The 23,125-nt window shown below is 42.1% G+C and overlaps 2 protein-coding genes across 4 annotated transcripts in view; both read right to left on the reverse strand.

Moving 5' to 3' along the window:
* Positions 1-987: 987 nt before the first annotated feature.
* golm2 (golgi membrane protein 2) lies at positions 988-14,389 on the reverse strand. Of its 3 annotated transcripts, XM_083994366.1 has the most exons (11): positions 13,681-14,389; positions 13,155-13,531; positions 9,559-9,613; positions 9,156-9,258; positions 8,715-8,805; positions 7,848-7,971; positions 7,538-7,621; positions 6,028-6,318; positions 5,411-5,548; positions 3,016-3,183; positions 988-2,019 (listed from the first exon to the last, which is right to left on the reverse strand). In XM_083994366.1, the coding sequence occupies exons 2-11, from the start codon at positions 13,479-13,481 to the stop codon at positions 1,943-1,945; spliced, it is 1,458 nt and encodes a 485-aa protein (XP_083850492.1). In that variant the 5' UTR covers positions 13,482-13,531; positions 13,681-14,389; the 3' UTR covers positions 988-1,942. The 3 variants fall into 3 exon arrangements, with proteins under 3 accessions (XP_083850492.1, XP_083850491.1, XP_083850493.1); XM_083994365.1 differs by having other exon boundaries at positions 13,155-14,389; XM_083994367.1 differs by lacking the exon at positions 3,016-3,183 and having other exon boundaries at positions 13,155-14,389.
* A 1,805-nt stretch (positions 14,390-16,194) lies between these two features.
* fam189a1 (family with sequence similarity 189 member A1) overlaps positions 16,195-23,125 on the reverse strand; it is a gene marked incomplete at both ends in the record, with an annotated part of 117,879 nt that continues 110,948 nt past the window's right edge. The window contains 6 exons of the mRNA XM_083994787.1: positions 16,195-16,398; positions 18,115-18,440; positions 18,973-19,044; positions 19,473-20,264; positions 20,358-20,436; positions 22,145-22,280. Of these exons, the coding sequence (XP_083850913.1) occupies positions 16,195-16,398; positions 18,115-18,440; positions 18,973-19,044; positions 19,473-20,264; positions 20,358-20,436; positions 22,145-22,280 (1,609 nt within the window). The remainder of the gene's footprint in view (positions 16,399-18,114; positions 18,441-18,972; positions 19,045-19,472; positions 20,265-20,357; positions 20,437-22,144; positions 22,281-23,125) is intronic.

The raw sequence follows: 23,125 nt of genomic DNA on the forward strand, positions 1-23,125 counted from the left end.
ATGCAATTATGCAGTAAACAAAAAAAAGCGTTAAATAAAGCAGAATATGTTTTATATTTTAGATTCTGTGAAGTATTTGCACATTCTTAACCTTCTGTCATCAGCTCCATGAGGTCGTCACCTGGAGTGGTTTTAGTTCCCAGAGGTGCTGAGCATTTGTTGGCTGTTTTGCCTTCGTGCATCTCAGTTGGGTTTAGGTCAGGTGACAGATAACAGTGTTTTTTAATTAATGCTTTTGTGTTTACAACATAACTCTACTCTATGTGTTCCCTCATAGTTTTGATGTCTCCAGTAAGAATCTACAGTGTAGAAAGTGATGAAAAATAAAGAAAAAACGTTGAATGAGAAGGTGTGTCCAAACTTTTGACTGGTAGTGTAATATCACTACCCTGCTGCACAGACAGACTCAAAAACTCATTGTACTCCTGGCTATAAGACTGCACAACACTGCCCAGCTACAACTTGGGAAAAAACAATAACATCAACCCTTTGCACAGCTGTATTTGCACAGTTCATACATTATGCAATTTAATTTGGCACAGTTGGTTCTATTTATTCTAATTTTAGTATTTTATCATAATATATTAATGCACATAATTTATATGTATGTGTATATTCTTTCTTACTATTCTTATCACTGCATTATTTTTGCTCTACCATTCTCTTATAGTATATGTATGTGCACTACTGTAGATACTTGAATTCCCTTTGGGATCAATAAAGTATCTCTAAGTCTATTGCGACAATTCTTGCTCGATACCCTTAACACATGTATTAACATGACTGAAAAATACATGGCAGTGTTTATTTATGAACTAAAGACACTCACGCATTCACGCAATGCGCTCTGCACACCTTGACAGTGTTTGCATTTAGAAATCAAGTGACTGGTTCTTCACATCTACATTGACTCTAAAGCATCATCACAACTGACAAGTGACATGAAGCATCACCTTTAATAAAATTAAATTACATTCAATCTGCCTTTCCATGAGAAATAAAAAATAAAATAAAACAAAAAATAAAAATCTGGCTGCACAAACAACTGATTTCTTGTTAATGTTAACGGATTTCCCTAAAGTTGAGGAATTCAGGTTTCCCCAGTACAAATGGTAACATTTCAACTACATTATGTACATAAGAGACCTCATTAATGGAAGCATGTGTACAGTATGTCAGTTCCATGTGCTGAGTTCATCTATGCACACTGTGGAGGATACTAACATTGCTCTAAGTATTGCTTAAGCATCAGTATTTTGCTCAACTTGATTATTAATAACAAAAAATAAATGCATGCAATGCCATCATTTAGGAAAATAAAACAAAAAAACAACGAGGAGCACTTTTGAGTGTCTGTCATAAAGAAAAGAAATTGATTTAATAGGCCATAAGAACAGTCCTTGGCATTTGCGATGTATTCCCATTCCTGTAAACAAAAAAAAAGGTCTTCCATGTAAGAGTCCCAAAATAATGTTGGAAAGACAGAATGCCAAAATAGTCTCTTTGATAAACGCCTCAAGAAGAGTTTGTTTATATGAAGCAACAGCGACCTGAAAAGAAAAAGTAGCAAAAAACACAGTTCGACCTTGAAGTCCAGATGTCAGCAGAGCTCGTTGGACCACTCCGTTATGAACTGAGGCAGTTATCAAATAACAAATCTCAACAGTCAATGTACAGTACGTCACCTCTACCGTCTTGGGACCATTAGCAAATCAAGAGCAGCTCAGGACAATGCCATGATTTTTTTTTCTTTTTCTCTGTATTTTGTTATGTTATTCAGAATTAATTCATTAGTTGCAATGTCTGTTCAGTCCATGACATTGAGAATGCACCCTAAAAATCTTTAAACATACTGATGTTCAAACTAGTTTGTCAAGAAAGACCTCGGTTGTGGAGGAAGGTCTGAATATTTTTAGTGAGATACAGCTGTACAAGTCCCAATTCAAAGAATGTCAATGGCTTGATGTCTTTTTCCATAATCCACAGCCCGGTCTCCCTGCATGTCCCGATCGTCGTCATCTGGAACAAAAGAACGCAAGACAATCATTAGACGTTAAGTAATAGACAATACACAGTACTCCACTATCACACAACCTACATTATTGCATATGGTTATTGCATATGCATTGTCTTAACTGCCATGAGTCCAATCACATCAATAGCTATTCAGAAACAAAATGGCAGTAGGAAAAGAATCAGGATTTATGTTTTCCCATTGTTTTGGATGTTGCTGAAAAACAACCATTTAGTTCTCCTGATTTAGCACAATGTATGATATAAATATGATTTTGTAAGAAAAGGTTTCCTTCATCAATATTCGAAGTTATGATATTCCTTGATTGTCACTGCCATAACAAGAACATCCGACTGTTTTCCCCAAATGTATTGTTTTGTTGGCACGCCAATCAATAATTCAAACTCAAATCTAATATAGGCAATCACAAATTCATGTCAGGGAACAATCACAACAAATACATAAAATAAATAAATAATAAAAAGTTGAGCATGCATTTCAATATTTCAAGGAGAACACAGACACATTCACGAACACAGTGAGCTATATTTATCTACTGGTCTAGATGTGGGTCAGATTTGTGGTGGGCACAGACAGGTGGTATAGCTAAAAAAGAAGCACAGGCAGGAGAGAAGAAAGTACTAGATGGCGACTGATTTACTCTCTCACAGAACCGTAAGTTCCTGGGTCAAGTTTTCACTGTACACCGAGATTGTTGTTGTTGTTATGCTGCTAATCTGCCTATGCAAAACGAAATGCATAGAAAAAGTCAGTTAACTGCATATACAGCAGTGCAGTTTTGACTCTAAAAAGGTGAATATCTATAGTATTATGGTGCATTCAAGGACCAAACTCATGGTACTGTGAGCTACTCTTAAACTGTTGGGGACAAATGCAAAGGAGGGGGCAGCAGCAGGACAGGGGGGGTGGAAGGAAGGAGCAAGGGAGGAATGGTGGATACACATCTGAACGGGCAGTCCAGTTCCCCCGGCCTGGCTCACCTTGGACGTCTTCCTCCCCACCATCACCATCCTCTTCCTCATTGTAGGCCAGCTCAGCCTGCTTGTCGGCCTCATACTCACCCACGTTCCCATCGTCCCCATTGTAGTCCGCCAGCTTAGAGCCGTGTTGCGGATCTACTGGGGACTCGTTCTCATCAAAGAACCGGCCTGCAGGAGGCAGAGAAGGGCCTCATCAGGAAGGGAGGGAAGCGGAGGCAGTTGAAGGGGGGAGGGACAGGGAGGAATGGGTGAAATACTGCGTAATGAATGCATGAAGGAGGAGGAGGAGGTCATCGCATGAAGAGTGTGATCATGAAGATAAAAAGATGATTGATTAGGAGGAGGAGGAGGAAACACGGTGGCAGATTTTAAGTGTAAGAGATGTTTCTGAAGAGTAAAAGAAAGTCAAACATGAACTTGAAAGAATAAGAGTGGAAACAAAAGGAGGCTTTTTTTTGTAATGAGCGTTTGTTAAAAGTGTGTAAAAAGCACCGAGCACCAATCCAATCCATCCAGACAAGAACACTGCAGAAAATCCTATCACTTTTTTGTTGGTTCTGTGAGTGAAGTGTTGATTTAACTCGGGCCACAGATACAGTCAGGCTACACTAACAATCTCTCTTCCTACACTTTCACCTCTCGTCTCTGGTGTTTTTGAACACGTGGTGCACACTCCACCTCATTTCTGAACACCTAAAACAGAGACTTTTGCAAACCCACGGTTGCTTCCTGATTGGCTTTTTATTTGCCTCCTCTACAAGTGGTGAAAACAACATGGGTGACGAATTACAAGTGCTCTTTTTGCGAGCAGCTGCTGAGGAGTTAAACTCTGCATTTTAACACTGCAGCTGTCATTGCTGCTCCGCACTCATAGTATTTTTATTTTTTTTTTGCGACTAATCAACTGCAGCAGGGTAGACTATCCACTTCCTGTTTCCACTGGGCCGAGCATGTCCAGTGTACGTGACTTCTCAGGTATGTGCGTGTGGATTTCTGGACAGATATTTTTTGTTTGAAAACGTTTTTTTTTTTAAATAGTGTGGATGTAATGTAGGCGTGTTGTTTTATTGGGTTGGGAATATATGTGATAAAGACAGATTATTAAAAACGCCTCAGTTGAACGCACCTTCGGATACAGCAGCCTCTTTTTATTAATGGTTGATCAACTTTACATAAATCACCTCTCTCTTGGCTATAAACCAATAATCAGTGGCTGTTGGAGGCTTTTTACTGGATAAGTGCCAGTGGAGCTGTGATGTATTTTTTTTCCAATCCTGTAATCTCCAATATTTTTCATTGTTTTAACTGCTTTAATATTGAGCTGTGACCATTTTATTATTACAGCTGCTCATTTTGGAGAGAACTGATTTGAACAAGCACCAATAAGGCCGTTCAAAATGGTGTTATGTTTTCTTTCAGGAAAAAACGGATCACAACAGCATATAAATAATAAACAAAATCACAATTAAGTGTTTTTACTGCCTGCTCTACAATAACTGCCTGGTATCGTCTGAGGCAGCTTATGTTTATGTGTAGCACTGCGCAGATTTGGGATGGCACCGCTGATCGTGACAGGACTGGGTGGGATTCGAGCCGCACACCGAGACAGACGGTATCTTCAGTCTGCTCGTGCCTAGTAAAGTACCAGACACTGCCAAAGAAAAAAGAGACATCTGGTGGGTGTCGGGTGTTAATTTGCCATAAAAGGGATGCGAGTATGAAGAGAACAGAGGCAGAAGATTAGAAGAGAAATAAAAAAAAAATGGAGAAGACGTGTTCTGAATACGGTGAGTTTTTTCTCGGCAGCGAGAGACTGCAGAGGCTGAGATGGATGTGTGAGGGAGATGAAAGAACAGAACATTTTGAAAACGGGGAGAAAATGCAGCAGAGCAGAAGCCAGGCAGCAGGAAAGGATCATCTGGGAGCCAGGTGTGTGTCATTTGTCTCCTCTCCTCTGCAACTGAGTCTTCTCTCTCTCTCTCTAGCCCCTCCACACTGTTTCCTCCCCATATTTCAGACAAGAACAGAGACTCAGAAACGCTTTAACTTTCATGAAAATGTGTTAAGTAGAAGTAGAGGTGTCACCAGTTAGCGATGGGAAAAAATTCACACAGATGGCACAACACCAAATTGCGTTTTTTTTGTTTTTTTTCCCTTTCTCCCTCTCTCTCTCTCTGCATTGACACATTACAGAGAGCTGGGAGGCAGCAGCTAAGCACAAAGGCAAAGCTAACAAGAACAGCTGTGATTATGCTTCTTAAGATGTTATTCTTCCCCCATCCCTTCAAAACCAGTCAAAGGGTTAATAAAAATATATATAAAAAAGATGCACCCCCTCCAGCAACTCCCTTGCCGACTACAGTAATCCCTTTGTCAAAGCGTGGGGGGAACTCACTTTGGCGGTGGTGTACTGGCTCTGCGGCGACCTGGTCTTTGGCGTGGTGAGGCTGGATGGGGTTCGGCACCTGGGCGGGGTTGGGGGGCAGAGGAATCCCCTTCAAGTGTTCACTGTTACCCTTGACGTTATCCGGAGCTGATGGTGTGACACATGTTGTTTCACATTGACTGAGAAAACTCATTAAAAACTAAACACAACTGATTAGTTTCCTGAAGTAAATGAAAGAAACTCAACTGAAAGCATTAAATCAGTAAAGCTATATTATATTATAATGAAGACTGAGAAATAATTATCCTCTACCTAAAAGCTCAAAAGATAGACTATTATTATAATTATTAAAACTCTTATAATTAAAACTCTATATCAAAATGTAAAAAAGCAAAAACAAAAGAAAAAGATTATGATATGATCTGATTATGAAAAAGATTTTATTCTGTGGGTAATGGGGGCGGGACTAGATAAGCTTTTGCTTCTCCCGCTTTCCCTTTCGGCCATGTGTATTGTATTACTCGAACTAAGATGAAGTGTGATGATGATGATTTAAATTGACATGCCCGAAATAAACAAATTGATTGATTGATTGATTGATTAAACGGATGTGGTGCATACTGTACCTCGGAGTTGTCTTTGCTGCTCCCCCAGTTCATCTGCCTTGATACCTGCCTTGTTATCTTCTTCAAACACTATGGGCTTGTCTGCCAGCTTGATGACGCCCGGAGCTGCAGCCACGGCCGCTCGCCCCTCCAGTCGGTCCTGCTGTAGCCGGGGCTGGTCCAGGGAGAGGCCCTGACCCCCCGGGCCGTCCGCCGCTCCGACTCCGGGTCCGGGTCCGGGTCCGGCGCCGGCTCCCACGACCGCATCGGGGGCGTCGTCGTGCTTCTGAGTGATGGCTGGTTTCTTCAAGCCTGTGCAGTAAATAAACAGAGTGACAGAGTGAGGAGGTGAAATCATTTTCCAAGACATTTTAAGCTGCTACAGTTTGACAGACATCAGTTATCGCACCGTTCACTAATAACATCCCTCGTCACATTCATGCTTTGGGGCTCTTTTGGTGCTCTTTTCGACAGTTGTACCTTATTTTGTACATTTAACCAGTTATGTTTATTCCTCTCTCACCTCCACAAGTCTGATTTAAAACCATCCCGCTGTCCTTCTGGGTCAAATCTATTCCCTTCCTCCATCCTTCCTTCCTTCCTTCATCCCTTCCTTCTTTCCACAATCCCCTTTCCCTTCCTCTTTTGATCCAATTAACCTGATTTGTTCCCTCCCTCCATCTTTCCCTTCCTTTTCCTCTTCCTTCTTTCATCACCTCTTCTTCCTTCCTTGAACGAATCTGTTCCCTCCCTCCTTTCTTCCTTTTTCCCTCCCTCCCTCCCTTCCATCCTTCCTTTCTTCCCTTCATCCTTACTTCTTCCTTCCTTTTTGACCCAATTGACCCAATTTGTTCCCTCCCTCCCTCCCTCCATCTTTCTTTCTTTCCTTCCTTCCTTCTTTCCTCCCATCTTTCCCTTTGTCCTTCCTTGCCATCATCCTTTCTACCTTCCTTCCTTGACCCAAAAGGAAAACAGGAGGGTTAAAGATGTGCAGTCTATGGTTCTTCTAACGTATCTGTCATGTTCGATGTATGAAATAATCTCTTACATGCTTAGAAATTATGACACATTTATATTAAACCAACGCAAACATGTTGTTTTTGTTTTTAAACGACGCCCACTCCAGCTCTCTGCTGCTCCTCTTTCTGTCACTCAGCAGAGGAGACAATAGGTCCAAGACTGGAAACACTCACAAACTCAAAGTCTTTTCCAGGACGTGTGGGAAGCCTGTTTAAGTATGTCTTGATGATGAGTTGCCACAACGGCAGAATTAAGAAAAGCTGGTGTCATTTATCCTGATATATCTGAGTGCTACAGTACAGTAAGTGATTGAGAGTCACATCTATGGTCCATTAGTCAGTTTTTAGTTCAATCCTCCCCCATAGTCCCTTCAACAAGTTTCCAGAGTCTATAGCTAAAACCTAATTGGCCAATACATTGAGACTGTGGTGGTTATTAAACTTATCCTTGCTCTGCCTTTGGGTTTGTCACTATAAAAAATGCTCTTTAAAGTTTAGGGTCAGCTTCTTACCAAACTGCACGTCATCGATTTTTCCCACTTCACTGTCTTCAATCCCAGGCATACCAGCATCACTGCCAGGTTTACCCATCTCCTCTGTGACAGAGCAGAGGAAACGTGAATTAAGTTGTGAATGGGTTGATGTTAACAGAAACATACACAGAAAACCGACAGTATTTACCATTTTACATTATTTTCTGCAGGATTTACATATGTAGTCTGTGTATATATTAATTATATTAGCAAGCAAACACTGTATTTATTGTGTAAGCACATATCAAGAGGAGAAGAGCCTTGGTCGAGTCCATCACATCCACTCTACCTTTTAAATCTGGAGCGTTGTGCCGGTGAGTGGCCACTGTGTGGCGCTCTCCCACCATCTCTAGACCTGGTGCTCTATCTGCATGTCGACCTGCCATGACGCCCTTCTGGCCGTCCAGCACGCTCTGAGGGATTATCAAGAGGAAGTAGTGAATGGAAAATAGAGAAAGGACAAACAGTGAAGTGACCTGAAGAGCTCCGGACAAAACCAGAGGAGGAATTCAAAGAATGTAGCTGCTGTCTTTACATTTGTGTCATTTAAACCTTTCAACATGTACTTAAAGGGATAGTTCAACATTTTGGAAAGTTAGCCTATTGCCATAATCCCTATAGTCATTGGTGTTGGTTTAATTATATTAGTGCATGTTGTTTTGAGATCCGCAGGGCAGAGATGCGAACTGCTCAGTGAACACAAAGGAGGTGAACAGTGCTGGTCCCCTGTCCCTCATCAAACTAATCAAATACACAATACAACAACTCCAAAACACTCCATACCTGCACATTCACCACACTATGAAATAATCATGTATAATTATGTAACATTACAACACTACGCTACGCATTTGCCTCAAAAACAACCCTGTCTCGTAATGTTACATGATTATTTCATAGCGTGGTGAATGTGCAGGTCTGGAGCGTTTCGGAGTTGTTGGATTGTGTATTTGATGAGTTTGAAGATGTACCATTCATCTCCATTGGGTTCACTGAGCAGCTTGCGGATCTCAAAACAGCATGCACCGATAATTAAAGGTAATGAACCTAATGCTAAGGCTATAGGGATTATGGCAATAGGCGAATTTGCCAAAATGTTGAACTATCCCTTTAAGAGCCAAAAGACATGTCCACTATCAGGTTTGTTAAAACTCACCTGTCTTAACTTTGATGCTTCTTCTTCCAGGGTCTTTTTTGATTCTTCATACTCCTCTTTCAGTTGTGCAATCTGTCGTCCACACTGTAAACTAGTAAACACATGATCCTCCTCAGTTTCCACTCACATTATCTGGATTTTTTTTTTTTTTTAACTAGACTGTAAAATTTGGGATTTTGTGTCACCTAAAAATTAATTCTTGAAAATCTGCATGCGTGAGATGGTGATAAATCTGTCCTAAAAACCTTAAACCTCCTTGTAAAAATTAAATATGTGAAACTATATCAGACAAAGAAACGAGAAATAAAGATAACCAACGACGTAAAACCACCTGATTATAGGGAATACTCAACTGAAAAAACCAATAACTGTCAAAATAACGGATCATTTAAGAACCAAAAATTCACATATTAAGAAGTGACTTCATATCCATTAACCTACCTCTCGTACTCCAGTTTTCTTTCCAATGTGGTGCTGTTTTTCTTCACCTCTCTTAGCTGCTCTTCCTGTTTCATGAACTCCTGCTTCAGCTCCTTCAGCTGCTCTGTTTCCCCACAACACATAAACATAAACAATATAAGACAAAGTTCCACCATTACAGATGTTTTATTTTATTTTACTCTGTTCCCATTCTGCTTTTATTTTAGTAATAATATTTTTATTTGTCTATGTATATCTCACTTTGTGTTGATTTCTCTTACAATTCAGTAGTTTGTAACAAAGAAAAATTTCCCTCCAGGGATAAATAAAGTAATTCTGAATCTAAATGTTTTATTGGGACTTTTTTTGCCGTGTGTGTCCAAGAGTGTCCCCTGCTGGACACACACCTAGGCTGAAGTCCTACCTTTCAGCCTCTGGATCTCTGTCATCTGGGCAGTGACATCACCCTGCAGCTTCATCTGTGCACAAAAGAGAGAGAGAGAGAAAAAAACAAGGTTCAGGAATCATGAGGAGAAGCTGCAGAAGTTTTGACTTTTCTATCCGAACCAACAGAGTCTCTAACTTGTAGACAAATATCACCAGGAGGACCAACAACAGGTTTGTCTTGTTCTTCTAGATCAGCGAGCGACGCCACTGCACAAACACATGGCACCCAGTTTGACATTTCATTGGAGGCATGTGTTTCTGCCTCATCAAACCCAGTTATGTGTATTTAGATATTAAGACGCCTCCACTTTGCTGATATCATGCGGAGAAGTAGCTTTGCAGGGGAGTATCTCACTAAGCTTAACTACTGAAGTGCTCTTTGGTAGATTGTGGAAAATACCAGTGCAGCTGCTGGTAACTCGTAAATTGCTGGATTATGATGTGTTTTTTCCCCCCAGCATGTTTTTCTTTTCCTGACCTGAGAAACCAGAGAAAGACTGTGATGCAGAACATTTTGATGTGAAACCTAAAACTCTTACCTGTGTGTCCCACTTTAGTGCTCACTCATATTACCAGTTTAATCTGTTGGCTGCTCTTTAATAAAAACAAAGTGTTGTATACACTGACTCTTGAACATGAGGACATTGGAGGGAAGCCAAAATCTAAATTCTTGTCGGTTTGAAGATTAAAGATGTAGTTTAGAAATCTATTACAATGGTGATACGTATTATAGCTGAAAGAGGGGTGTTTAAAATCCCACAAAAGACTGCACTGTCTTAATCAAAAACATAGATGTTTAACAACTTTTTGTTCATAACAGTGACTGTTTTTAACAAACTGCACAGCCCTGAAGTGAATTATGCTGCGTAAGGAGTTTGAGAGATTTCTATCGTTGCACTTTTGAATCCACTGTGTCTGGCTTCTGGACTGACTATAATATAATTGACTGCAACAGAAGACAAGTGAGGAAAGAAAGAGCGGACAGGAAACAGAGCATCACTGTCCGCTGTGGTCAAGACTAAAGCTTCAACATGTCAAACCCACACAGGCAGTTAAAGGCTTTCCACTGCAGCCTGCTGAAAGTGGCTGTATAGACGACGATAATAGCACAGGAGCTATAGACTTGTAGGCTTCATGCTTGAACCTAATGATTACTAGAGTACATATACTGTACTGTAGGGAGGCCATTTAAGACTTGGCCCCATCTCCACTTCCCATTGTACAGACCTCTTACTGTCACCAGCGTACGTCTGTTGAAACAGGGTTGGGCTGTTGACTAAAGAAAGGTGTGTGTGTGGGGGGGGACATGGTGATTAGGATACAAAGAGCAGGATACCGGAGTTGGTGCCAGAACCACTAGGAAGCTGAGAGTCACCTTTACTCAGCACTTCGACACCTCATCACACAGACAAAAAAAATCTATCATCTCTAGATTCATCTGCTCAAAGAGGGACTCTAGTGTAGATGAATAGGAACGAGGAAGAAAAACTAAAACTGGTCGGTAAAATACGTCCATTTGTAGATCATTAAACAGCTACACAGGAGGAAAAACTGTTTATTTGGCCATCGAATATGGGTTTATTTTGGTTCACAAACACAGTGTGTGATGATCAGCAGGAGAATTGCTTCTGAACAGGAAATAGGTTGAAAAATGTCTGATATTCGTCCGATAGGATGACTTACACAATAAGAATTATGAATGGCCAATAACAGGCAGGTGTAACCTTGCTTGTTCAATAAGTAACTAGTTCAATCCTGAAGGTGAAGTGTTGTGTGGTCAATATGGCCGCTTATCATCAAATATTGCACCAACAAGAGTCCGTTCTTTATGACATTCAGTCAACTTGATACTCCTACAGTTTAATGTGCAAACATGCTTGACAGCTCTCTATCTAACGTCTTCACACACTGTGTCCAAGCTCAGTTATACTGGCTGGACAATGGAGACCAGCGGGGTTGTCTATGTCACTAAAGCCACAGATAGATTGGATTAAAAGAAGTAAAACAAACATGACATGTCAGTCGGAGTTATAAGGAAGTCAGGGCTGTATGCAAATGACAGGAAAACACACTCCTCTGGCGTTGTCTAAAATAAGAAAAAGAGTCTGCCAGGGCAACTGGACACACCAGTCAGTCAATATTCAACAAAAAAGGCGGCAAATTGTTGGCAGTGTGCAGGAAAAAAGGTAGGAACAGTCACCGTATTGTGGATAAAGAGTCGGGCAACTCGTGAATATGTAAAGTCCACCAAATGTGTAAAAAAGTGCTGATTAAAGGAAAACAAATATCAATACGGTGTAAGAAACACGAGTTATTTTTTGTTTTCTTCACAAATGTAGTCATATCTTGTGTGTAAGCTTATAAATGTGTGGATTTCTAAACAATTAAGCTCAGACTAACAGGGGAAAGCAAACAAAGTAAACAAGTGAGGTGGACGACCTCAGCTCAGCTCATTACATAGTGAAGACTATCAAACCTAATAGATTAAAAGTACAAAATCCACTACTATAACGTCACCTACACATAAAAAAATATATGCACTATTTACACTATTACAATCATGGATATCAAAAAAAACTTGAGAGGAGGTGATCTATGGAAAATTAAAAATCATCATTGGAGCAGGTGAGAGGTGGGTAAAATCTTGTGGATGAATGAGTCCAGAGTTTCATTTGTCACCAAAGACAAGACGGCTCAAGACAAAACCACTGTCTCATTCACAAGAACTGAATCATCTTCCTTCTTTAAAATAGATAACTGAGTTAAAACCCTCCATCCATCAGGAGATATCCATATCCAGGTTTCCCTAAGTACATGTTCTTCCTCATACAGAGAGGAGGTGGAGGGGAGATTAGGGCAATATGATGCAGATAAGATGATGATACGATATTGTATTATTTTGTGATGTAAAGGAAATGCAGTCTTTTCCTAACTGCATTAAGGCTGAACTTGAACACTGAACTTTAGTTGCCATTATGCCCCTGATCCTATTATTTGTTTTCTCAGAGAACATAACTCACCCTTAAATCAAATATTATATGAGAGCTTACAGAGTTTCTACAGGATGTTTAAGACTTTATAAAAGAGATTTTGATACCACTGGGAATATAATTCAATAACTTTTTTTTTAATGGCCCTGCCAATAAAATTATTCTCACAGATTTCAGTTTCTTTTCTGAACACTTCCTACATACTTTAAAAAGAACTAATTCAAGGTCTAGATGTCAATATTACAGGAGTGATAAATCAAATCAAATCAAATAGAAAATACATTTTACAGTGCAGTGGCAGGCTTTGAAACTAATTCTTAGAGATTAAAGAGGTTTAAAACATTTCCAAGGCCTTTCCATGACCTGCAGAAACCTGACACTCTCCATAATAAAACCCAATATACAGACATAAGTCAATTAAAAACTACTGTGTGCTATTATCACCTTTCTCTTGCTCTGGGGGTAGTTTGATCAAAGAGCTGTGAAAACTTTGGATTCTTAGTACGTGGTCGTGGTGGACCCTCTGGACACTGAACTCCTGCACACAAACACTCGCTCACAGGTTGTGGGTCAGTATCAGTACCTTTTCATCGGAGCACTTCTTGATGAGCGCCTCCCGGGCCTGCAGCTTGCCCTCCAGGACGCTGTAGTCTCCCTCCTTCTGGTCGATCTGCTTCCTGTGAGTGTCCACCTGCACCATCAGCTCCGAGTTGCGCTTCTCCAGCCGACTCCGCGCCGCGTCCGTGCGCTTCACCTGCGTCTGCACCTCGGCCAGCTCGTCCAGCAAGTGGCCGTGCTTGTTGGACACCGTCCAGTAGTTGAACGACAGTATGGCGATGATCACCATCAGGAAGATGAGGATGAAAGACGGGAGGCGGCCTCCCCGCCGGTTTGCACCAAACCCGACCATTTCCACAAAGTATACACAACGTTACTTGAGGGGGGGTTCGTTACCGCAGCCTAGAGAGGAAGAGCTCAGCTCAAACACATCTGTCTACGTGACATGCCGTGTGTATGCGGCAACCGCTCCGAAATACAAACACACAACACCACACACAGATTCACAGTCATGAATGTGGAAGACTTTCACATTTCTAATCGGTGCTTACTCTCCTCCCTTCCTCCTTCCGCACACTCGGCATCTCTCCCTCTCTCTCTCTCTTTCTCTCTGTGTGTGTCTCTGCAGCCCGTCCTCCTGTGTCGGTAGCAGAAAAACACCCGTGGGGACGTGGCCTAGCTCAGCTGGCTCAAACGTTAAACACACAGCGCACGAGACGAAGACGAGACGACACGAGACGTGGACCAGAGAGTCGCGCGCGGCGGCGGCAGCAGCAGCAACGGCGGAGGCTCCGTGGCACCGAGAGGACGGAGGAGGAGGAGGAGGAGCGCAAACACAAAACCACACAGCTAGCCGCTATTCATAGTATCACTGTTATTTGTTATTAAACGTTAGCATTGAGCTAATTCCTCTCCATTTTGTCGGTCTGACACCGTTTCTTCTTCCGCTGCTGCTGCTTTTTAATCACAGAGCAGCCGTTAGAACACACTGCACGAGCCCCGGTGACGTCAGCAGCTAACAGCCACTTCTCCACTAGCTTAGCAACGTAGCAACGTAGCAACGGCTGATGCGAAAACACAACGAGCAGCAGCGGTCGGACTGGTAAACCCGTCTCTCCGTGCAAGGTGGCGGCTGATATCTAACAAAAATAAATAATAAACAACCAAACCGTAAACACACACACTATGATACAGGGTTTGTTTTATAATAATAATCTCCACGAACCGCCGGCCGCACACCGACCAAACGTGATTTCTGCTGCGCTCAGTGCGCTGTGTGTGTGTGTGTATGAAGTCAGCTGCGACCAGCCCGCACCACTTCCGGTACAGGAGTGCAGCCGTCTTTCAAAATAAAAGCGCACAATTATGTTTCCTGAATAGTATGAAAGGAAATGGGAGAATAATTGAGAAAAAAAAAAGCACAGTGGCTAAAGGTAGCACTTACGACAGCTAAAAGAGTCATATTGAGGCACTGGGCAGGGAAAAATAACTATTTACTTTGAATGGCTCAATGCATTAACAGAGACAGCCTCATATGAACACAATTAATAGCTTAGGCCTATAAAAAATAAATAGTAAGATGGACATTTACACAGAAATTTGGAGGCCATTTTTAACACAAATTTACAATTTTAAATTTAAATTTTTAAATCTTAAAAGACGGGACGAGAGCCATCAGCCTCACAGTGAAAACAATAAATCCCTATGAAAATCGCTTTTATTTGGCGAAGACCGGAAGTACGCGGCCGAAATGAAGGGCGCTTTACTATTATAAATGAAACAATCATCCTGATTTAATTATTGATCCATATTTTGGATATGAAGTGTTGCGTGAAATAAAAGTCTACAAATGCATTATTACAGCAGTAATCTTTTCAAACCTGGTTCACTTACCTTACTTCTCATTAACAGGATTCCCCAATGTGTTGCAAAAGAAATGTCACTTTCTCAATTGAAAAGCACTAGATGCCTTTAGGTGCATATAAATGAACAAAACTGTTCATGCATCTTATGATTTTATTTTGAATAATTATTAACAGGCTACTTTTTCTCAACAGCTTAAGAGGCTTGCTGTGCTCTGTATACATGATACCTGGATTCTCTCCATCACAGTAACTTGTTTAGAAATTTACCTTTGAGAGAAAACAAAGCTCTTTAGATACTCAACTCATAAGTATTGATCTCACCAATAAATATAACGACACCCAATTAACATCAGTAACTCTGCCTCTGCAACTTTGGTCTATTTGCCAGAAGAATTGCTGGTGTAATGTGCAAGATAATATAGTTGCTGCTAGTAGAACAGTTGTCAAAAGACTCCTACCAATACAAAACTAAACGTTGTTGGTTTTTAATGAATTACAATCAACAAGAACTTTGCTGTCCACACACACACACACACTGAAATGAGTACACAAACCAGCGCATACAAACTCAGATTTTATTGTAACACGGATAAGAATTGTAACACAATGAGGTAAGTTAAATAATCCACATCTGTGATGTTTTTGAACCAGCGACACCACGAAATATTCACCACCTTATCAGTAACAGTTCCACAAAGTCTGCAAATAACGGCCAGTAATGCCCAGTCGGTTCAGTTCACAGTTTAATACAAACATATTTCCCTCTGTTTCTTACGAGCACAAGAGGAATACTGAAAACAACATCTCCTTTGTCGTTCAGTCACAGATTCAAACTTACCACTTGTATATTTGTTTGCGTGTTTTGTTCTCAGAGATGAAACTCGGTAGAAAAGATCCCCTGAGGGAGAAACATTCTTTTGTTTTTTTCTGATGAGAAAGAAGCCACTACAGTCACTGGCAGGCTCGCTCCGAGTTTGCTACCATTTCTGCTGATGACTTGGCACGGTCTCACAGGGCACTAAGAGATACGGCATGAGAGAGCATTTCAGTTTGCCTATGTCGCAGTCACCCCGCACAAATATATGATCTCCCCCCAATGAAGAGTTATTAATCACTGTGTGTCTGCAGCTAAAGCAGCCTGAAATGCCCTCAGAGCTTCGACCCGAGTCCTTGCTGGAGAGAGAGAGAGACAGAGAGCGGTCAGAGAATCGTCTCTCTGCACTCAAGGCTTTGATCAGAGGAGGGGGAGTCCAGGGGGTTGGTGGAGGTGCTGGTTGTTTGTGGGAGGTGTTTTGGACGGCGCATCGAAGGGGACGGGGATGAACTCAGAGCGCCGCAGCTCTGGAGGTGAAGATCCTGGTAGTCTCGCTTCCTCGGACTGCCGATGATGCGCTGGGTCATCACCTGGGCAAAGAGAAGACAGAGAAGTCAAAAAAAAATGAGACACAAGACGGCAATCGTCTATTTTCTTTTTATATAGTATGACTCACACAAGACTGAAATACTCCTGAGTCAACCCAACTCCCTGATATGCAAAAATGAAATTAATTGCATTCAGAGGCAATATCTCTAAGTGCCACAAGTTTCTGCAGAATGATGTAAATCTAAAAGGCTGAAATAAATCTCACTACTGATGTCATGCTGTTTTATTTCTCTTGAAAGAAACTACCTACTGTGAATTTTAAATATATCGTCAGAGCAATAAAGGGAGTTACAACTGCACATCGTCGCCCATGCATATTAGGGGTGTGTGATACTGCAAAATCTGGACTCGATCTAATACCAAGTAAATACATGGCCAGTATCCCAATACCAATACCAATACTTTTTTCTTTTAAAAGCAGCTTATGTAGTGGAAGAGCAGCGTGTCTTGATTTTTGAGGTGAATGAAGCTCAATCTGCTAAATCTGAATACATTTTCATCACCACTAAATCATTCATGACTTGTTTTGTTTTGTTTCCTGCACACTTAACCACACGCATGTTAGAACACAGTTGCGAACAACTTTCTTGTACATATTGCAGTTTGTTGGCAGCATTTTACTGACATTTAAAAAAATACAGCACTTTCTGTGCCGAGTGTTGTTCTGTCTGATTGATTGACACCGGTGCATGCAGCTGCACGTGCGCGGCCAGTTTGTTCACGTGACGCGGGTCATGACAGCATATAACAGCAGCAGCAGTGAAGGGAGGAATAGCATATATATTTACGACAACAGCACGTTGTTTGCACACACAAGTTTTACTCTTTTTTGTTTTAGTTACATACAACACAGAAACTGAAACTGAAAGTAGCATTGATCCTATAGCACTAAAATCGATCTGGTTTTGATGCTCACATGGTATCGATAGTATTGATATTTAGATTGATCCGCCCACCCCTAACCCATATACAGTAACATGCTTTGGATGTCAACATCTATGTTGTCTGATGACTGTGCAACGTACATGTTAAAGGGATAGTTCAACATTTTGGCAAATTCACCTATTGCCATAATCTCTATAGTCATAGCAGTAGGTTCATTACCTTTAATTATCGGTGCATGTTGTTTTGTGATCAGATACACAATCCAACAACTCCAAAATGCTCTGTTGGACAAGTTGTGACCTGCACATTCACCATGCTATGAAATAATCATGTATAATAATTTAACATTACGACACATGAAGCAAATACTCAGAACTACTTTTTGCGCTTTTAAAATCACTCCGCCCAGCAGCTGTGTGTGGAATGTAGTTCAGGCTACGCATTTGCCTAAAAAACAACTCTGTCTCGTAATGTTACATGATTATTTAATAGCGTGGTGAATGTGCAGCGTTTTGGAGTTGTTGGATTGTGTATTTGATGAGTTTGATGAGGGACAGGGGACCTGTACCATTCACCTCCATTGTGTTCACTGAGCAGCTCACGTCTCTGCCCCGCGGATCTCAAAACAACATGCACCGATAATTAAAGGTAATGAACGATAGGAATTATGGCAATATTTTGCCGAATTTGCCGAAATGTTGAACTATCCCTTTAATGTGCTCTTGTTTACATGTCATTCGGCACTACAGTATGTCTTTACTTTTTCTAATGTGATCCATGATTGGCTGTTGCATCCAGTTTAACACAGTTACCTGGTCTATGACATTGGCACTGAAGATGGCCTCCTCCATGTGTTTCTCATCCGACTTGATGACGCACTTGATGTTGTTGACGACCTGCTGGACTTCCGGAGGTAGACTGCAGCTCGAATGCTCCAGGAACTTGGCCACCAGTATCTTGGTGTCTTTGTACATCTTCAGGTCGGCCAGGGAGTGCGGGCGCTCGTGGGACGAGTGTGTGTGCAGCGAACGAGGTTTAAGGTGGATGTCGACCTTCCTGTCCTCTTTCTGCTGCTTCCTGCTGACACACGTGTGACTCGGTTTGGCTCCAACCGCCTCGGCTGAAATGTCTCTTAGCTCTGGAGATAAAACAGAGAGAAATAGTCAAAACACTGAATTAATTAAATCACATACAGTTCCGGCTGATGCCAGAGGAGTTTGTGTTTTTCGTTTTAAGTGAATTCACAGTTTTCGTGTCACTGATGTCAGCGAACACATTTTCATTATCAGCTCGCTGAGTTAAAATTGGCTGGGGATTCTTTCTTCATATGAAAGTCTGAATATCAGATAACATGAGTCTCTAAAATGTCAGCTTCATAAGATAAGAAATCCAGCCATGTTTTCGACTTTTTTTTAATGAACATTTTCTAAGTTACCTAATGAATCCAGTGGGATTTTAAATAGTTTCTATACAAACTTCTTCTTAACCATTAATCCTGTATCTGGGGATTCAAAACCTTTAGTTATTATAAAAAAAATCTTTGCTAAATCAGCTCCGTCACCAGATAGAGTTGGTCTTTGTTAAAAATTAAATATGAATACCATTCAACAGCAGACAATGCACTATATTATTAACTCCTTATCATGAATTCAGTATTTGTGCGGTCCTACCTTGATCTGGTGACGTGTGAGCTGAAGCTTCAGTATCAGGGTTCGTTGCAGAGGCACAGCCGCCGTTTTCTCCTGTAGAGGGAGACAAAAACCCGACAAAGCAACAAAACAGGCATTAGCTGCAGGTTACTGGCTGCTGCAGGACTCCCTCTAATGATTCATTTCATCAGCAACATATCTTCCAGTTATTTTCATGGTTAATCAAACCTTTGTCTAATTCTAAAATGTTTTCCATCCTATGTTTACAGAGTCAAGGTGGCGTCTTCATGGGAGTCATTTTCTCAGATTAACAGCCAAAGACTCGTTTATAATTAATTAAAAATCACACAGAGCAGAGAAAATGGGCAAATTCTCACATTGGAGAGTCTGGAACAAATTATCATTTGGAGTTTAGTGGCTGAAAGAGTCACTCAAAATGAGGGATTAGCTGACTGAACTAATACTCTCTCTGTTATTATCAAATATTGAAGCTGTGGTATAAGCTCGTGTTAACAACTTACGTCCTGTGGCGGAGGAGCAGGAGATGGGATCGCTGGTGGAGCGGACGATGCGTGCCAGCTTGCGGTACCTCCTGGCTGCTCGGAGCCCCCGAGGCCTCTCTGAGGGCGAGTAGCCACTTTGGACTGAGGTAGAGGGGGGTTGTTGTGATGCGGAGGAGGAGGAGGGCGACCAAACACTGAAACACAGCCGGGGGCCTCGTGGCCTGCTGGGTGGAGAGGGGGAAGGAGAAGGAGCCATGGGGCTGATGGCTGAAGTTCCACCAGAGGAGGCCACAGAGATCGGGGAACAAGGCTGAGGCGGTGGGGGGAGACTGACGGGGAGCGTGAGCTTGCGGCTCATCATCCGTGCTTTAATGAGGGAGTGCGTCGCCGCTTTAGGTGGCTCCTCTGGTAACTGTTTGGCCGATGCGAGCTCGTCACATATGTGCATCGAAGCCCTGAGTTCTTCACCTGGGTGTGCATTGTCTGTGGACTCCTCCTGGTCCAGGTTGCTGAAGTTTCCAGAGGACCAGTCGGGCGAGCGCTCCAGAGACTCCTGGGTGTGCGAAGACTCACTGTATCCGGTGTCGCTGGGGCGAGCGTCCGCGTTGGGCCGGCCACGATGCAAACGTGAGGAGTCACGGGTGCAGAGTTCGAGGCTGGTGCAGCTTCCGTCGGTCGGGGCGATGTGGAGCATGCCATAGGGAGAGGAGTCAGAGCCCTGGACCTCGAGGGAGCACAAGTCCTCTGATGAGCAAGTCTGGTCCTGATCGGCCACCTCTGACACCATCAGTGATGCGCTGTCCACCGAGGCTAAAAATAGAGAGGAGGGGGCAGCGTCAGTATGACATCCAGCAGACAAACATACTGAACAACAGTCCTCTGCAGTGTTGTGACTGTCTTTACCCTGAGTACTGAGGCCTGCGGTGGTGTTTCTGTCACATAAACTGGACTCAGTGGCCTGTTGCTCGATGCTGGTGGTCACCTGTGGAGAGGAAATCATCAGTGGAGCTGCAAACATCACCGCAATAAAATGTTTAAAACAGAAAGAGAAGATGGAAATACGTTTAGATCCTCTGTATGTAGGATAATGTGGTTACACATTGCGTAATAGCAAATGTGTAAGACAGAAGCTTCAACAGTGCTTTCTGGTCTGTAGGGGGCGCTGTAAGACCACAACACATCCACAGAGATACCTGAGTGTGATGTCTTTAAAGAGCAGCTGCACCAGGAGAGAAAACTACTCCATCACATAGCGAAGAAACTTTAATTATCTTCAATTATGGTCTTCTCAAGGTGCAATGTATTATATATATATATACACATATATATCTAAACATCATTTGCCAAACCATGCGGGGGCCGTCTGCTGTCTGTCTGCTCTTTCACACAATCAATCGATCACAGCCTCCGTCCATTAGCTATTTACAGCCCCCACTGTTTATCTGTTCCAGGTGAGAAAATCATCTCTCTTTGAAGGGCGCCGCTCAGAGTGGATGTGGACAGAACTATGGATTTAACAGGTATAATGGATATAAGGGATTAAAAAGCCTGAGTTGTTAAATGATGTTGGGAATACAGTGATAGATAAGAAAGGATTTAAGTGCACATGAGAGCGTTATTTTTTTAACTATGAACAATGAGATGCAGTGAAGCCTGAGATTGGAAAAGAAGTCCGACATGACGGCAAAGTGAGACTGAACAGAAGATCATACTCAGGTTAAATGTGATGTACAGATTTGATGCAGATATTGGAATTTCCAAAAATTAAATGCATTTATGATGGGGAAAAACATTTGAACACATACATATGTTTAAAAAAGTAACATTTCGACCCGTCATCAGTCATTTAGAACAAAATGCTATAATGTCTAATCAGAAGAAAATCTGTTTGAGGGTTTTTTTATTGCAGCTGTTTATGTGATGTATGTGTATTGTTGAAATTAAAACAACCTTCCATATTCCTCATACTTTACATGGAAATAAAGGAGTTAAAGGGATAGTTCAACATTTTGGCAAATTGGCCCATTGCCATAATCCCTATAGTCATAGCAGTAGGTTCGTTACCTTTAATTGTCGGTGCAAGCTATTTTTAGAACGGCGGAGCAGAGCCACGAGCTGCTCAGAGCTACGCTATGGAGGCTAATGGGATTTCTTGGTTTCCCCAATCCAACAACTCTAAAACGCCTTTGTGGACAAGTTGTGACCTGCACATTCACCACGCTATGAGATAATAACAGAACGTTACCAGACAGAGTTGTTTTAGAGGGAAATTCATGCAAAACCGCTGATGTGCGTTCCCGGCGGGGGCAGTTTTTCCAGAAGCAGTCTCTGCATTTGCCTCAAAAACAACTCTGTCTGTTAACGTTCTGTTATTATCTCATAGCGTGGTGAATGTGCAGGTCACAACTTGTCCACCAGAGCGTTTTGGAGTTGTTGGATTGTGTATTTGATGAGTTTGATGAGGGAAACCAAGAAATCCCATAAGCCTCCGTAGCGTAGCTCTGAGCAGCCTGCTGCTCAGCTCCGCCGTTCTAAAAATAGCTTGCACCGACAATTAAAGGTAATGAACCTACTGCTATGACTATAGGGATTATGGCAATGAGCTAATTTGCCAAAATGCTGAACTATCCCTTTAATGTGCTGCTCTTGACTGTTGTTTGAAGGACAAAGAAGCTGAAATTCATCCTCACCTGGCTGGCAGGAGTCTGCCCCACCACGGACTCATACGGAGGTGGGAGGTCAGTGGGGTACAGTGTCCCGGGGCTGTTGATGGGGACCCCGTAGATGGCACTGAAGGGAGAATGGGGGAAGTCCAGGTGCAGGCCTCTGCAGGGACATGAAGGCAGAGTTTCAACTTAACATTAAACACTAAAAATCCAACTCACATCTCAATAAAGTGGAATAAAAAGCACAGAGAGACACTGCAGAGTGTTTAGCCTGTTAAAAACATTAAGAAAGAAAAGGAAAGATAAAAAAAATCTCCTTCTGTCCAAATGATAGATGTTGGCACTGTGATTATATGTGCACCACTGCAGCTTGATCTGGTGCCAATTAAGAATACACAGCCATGCTCACAGTAATATCTTTTAATTACAACCCCATTCTCCTCTAAAACTGGCAGAGCATGAAATACAACCTGAGAGTTTCCACCAATCATCTGAGGCATGATGATGTCATGACACATCCCCAGCCCTGGGCAGGGACACCATAAATGCTTCCTCTCTCTGCCTTGTTTATATTTATGGCGTAACTGACACACAGATATGGGCTTCCTGCCAAATGGCTACATCAGCTCCACCCTCTCTGGTGAGACCAAGACTGAGAGAAAATGGAGGGAGTGATGAGGGAGGGGTCGGCCGATCTCTCACAACCACAACCACAACAACGGAGAATCGCATATGTCACAGCTGCTTAATAGACGGGAAATGCTCCAAGCTGGCCGTGGATGATGGCACCACATGTGACAGTCACAGTTAGACGGTAAACAGAGCCGTGCCATTTCCGTTTAATGTGATGGGCTTGGATTTGTGTCCGGATGCAAATGTTACTTGTGTGGCCACTATAGATTCACCTCCTCATGGGAAATTCAAGAATGGTTTACAATAAATAAAAAACGATAAAGCTGTTTTCCACCTGACAAAATCCTTTAACTTAACACCACACCAGCAGCA

The sequence above is a fragment of the Trachurus trachurus genome, assembly GCF_905171665.1.
Source record: "Trachurus trachurus genome assembly, chromosome: 3".
NCBI classification, from domain to species: Eukaryota; Metazoa; Chordata; class Actinopteri; order Carangiformes; family Carangidae; genus Trachurus; species Trachurus trachurus.

Bases quoted from the DNA above. Each gene is read 5' to 3' on its own strand.
- golm2 (XM_083994366.1), bottom strand. From the start codon at position 13,481: ATGGTCGGGTTTGGTGCAAACCGGCGGGGAGGCCGCCTCCCGTCTTTC. The intron at 6,319-7,537 runs GTAAGAAGCTGA...TTTACTGCACAG, and splicing joins AATCGATGACGTGCAGTTTG to GCTTGAAGAAACCAGCCATC. The intron at 3,184-5,410 runs GTGAGTTCCCCC...TGCCTCCTGCAG, and splicing joins GCCAGTACACCACCGCCAAA to GCCGGTTCTTTGATGAGAAC.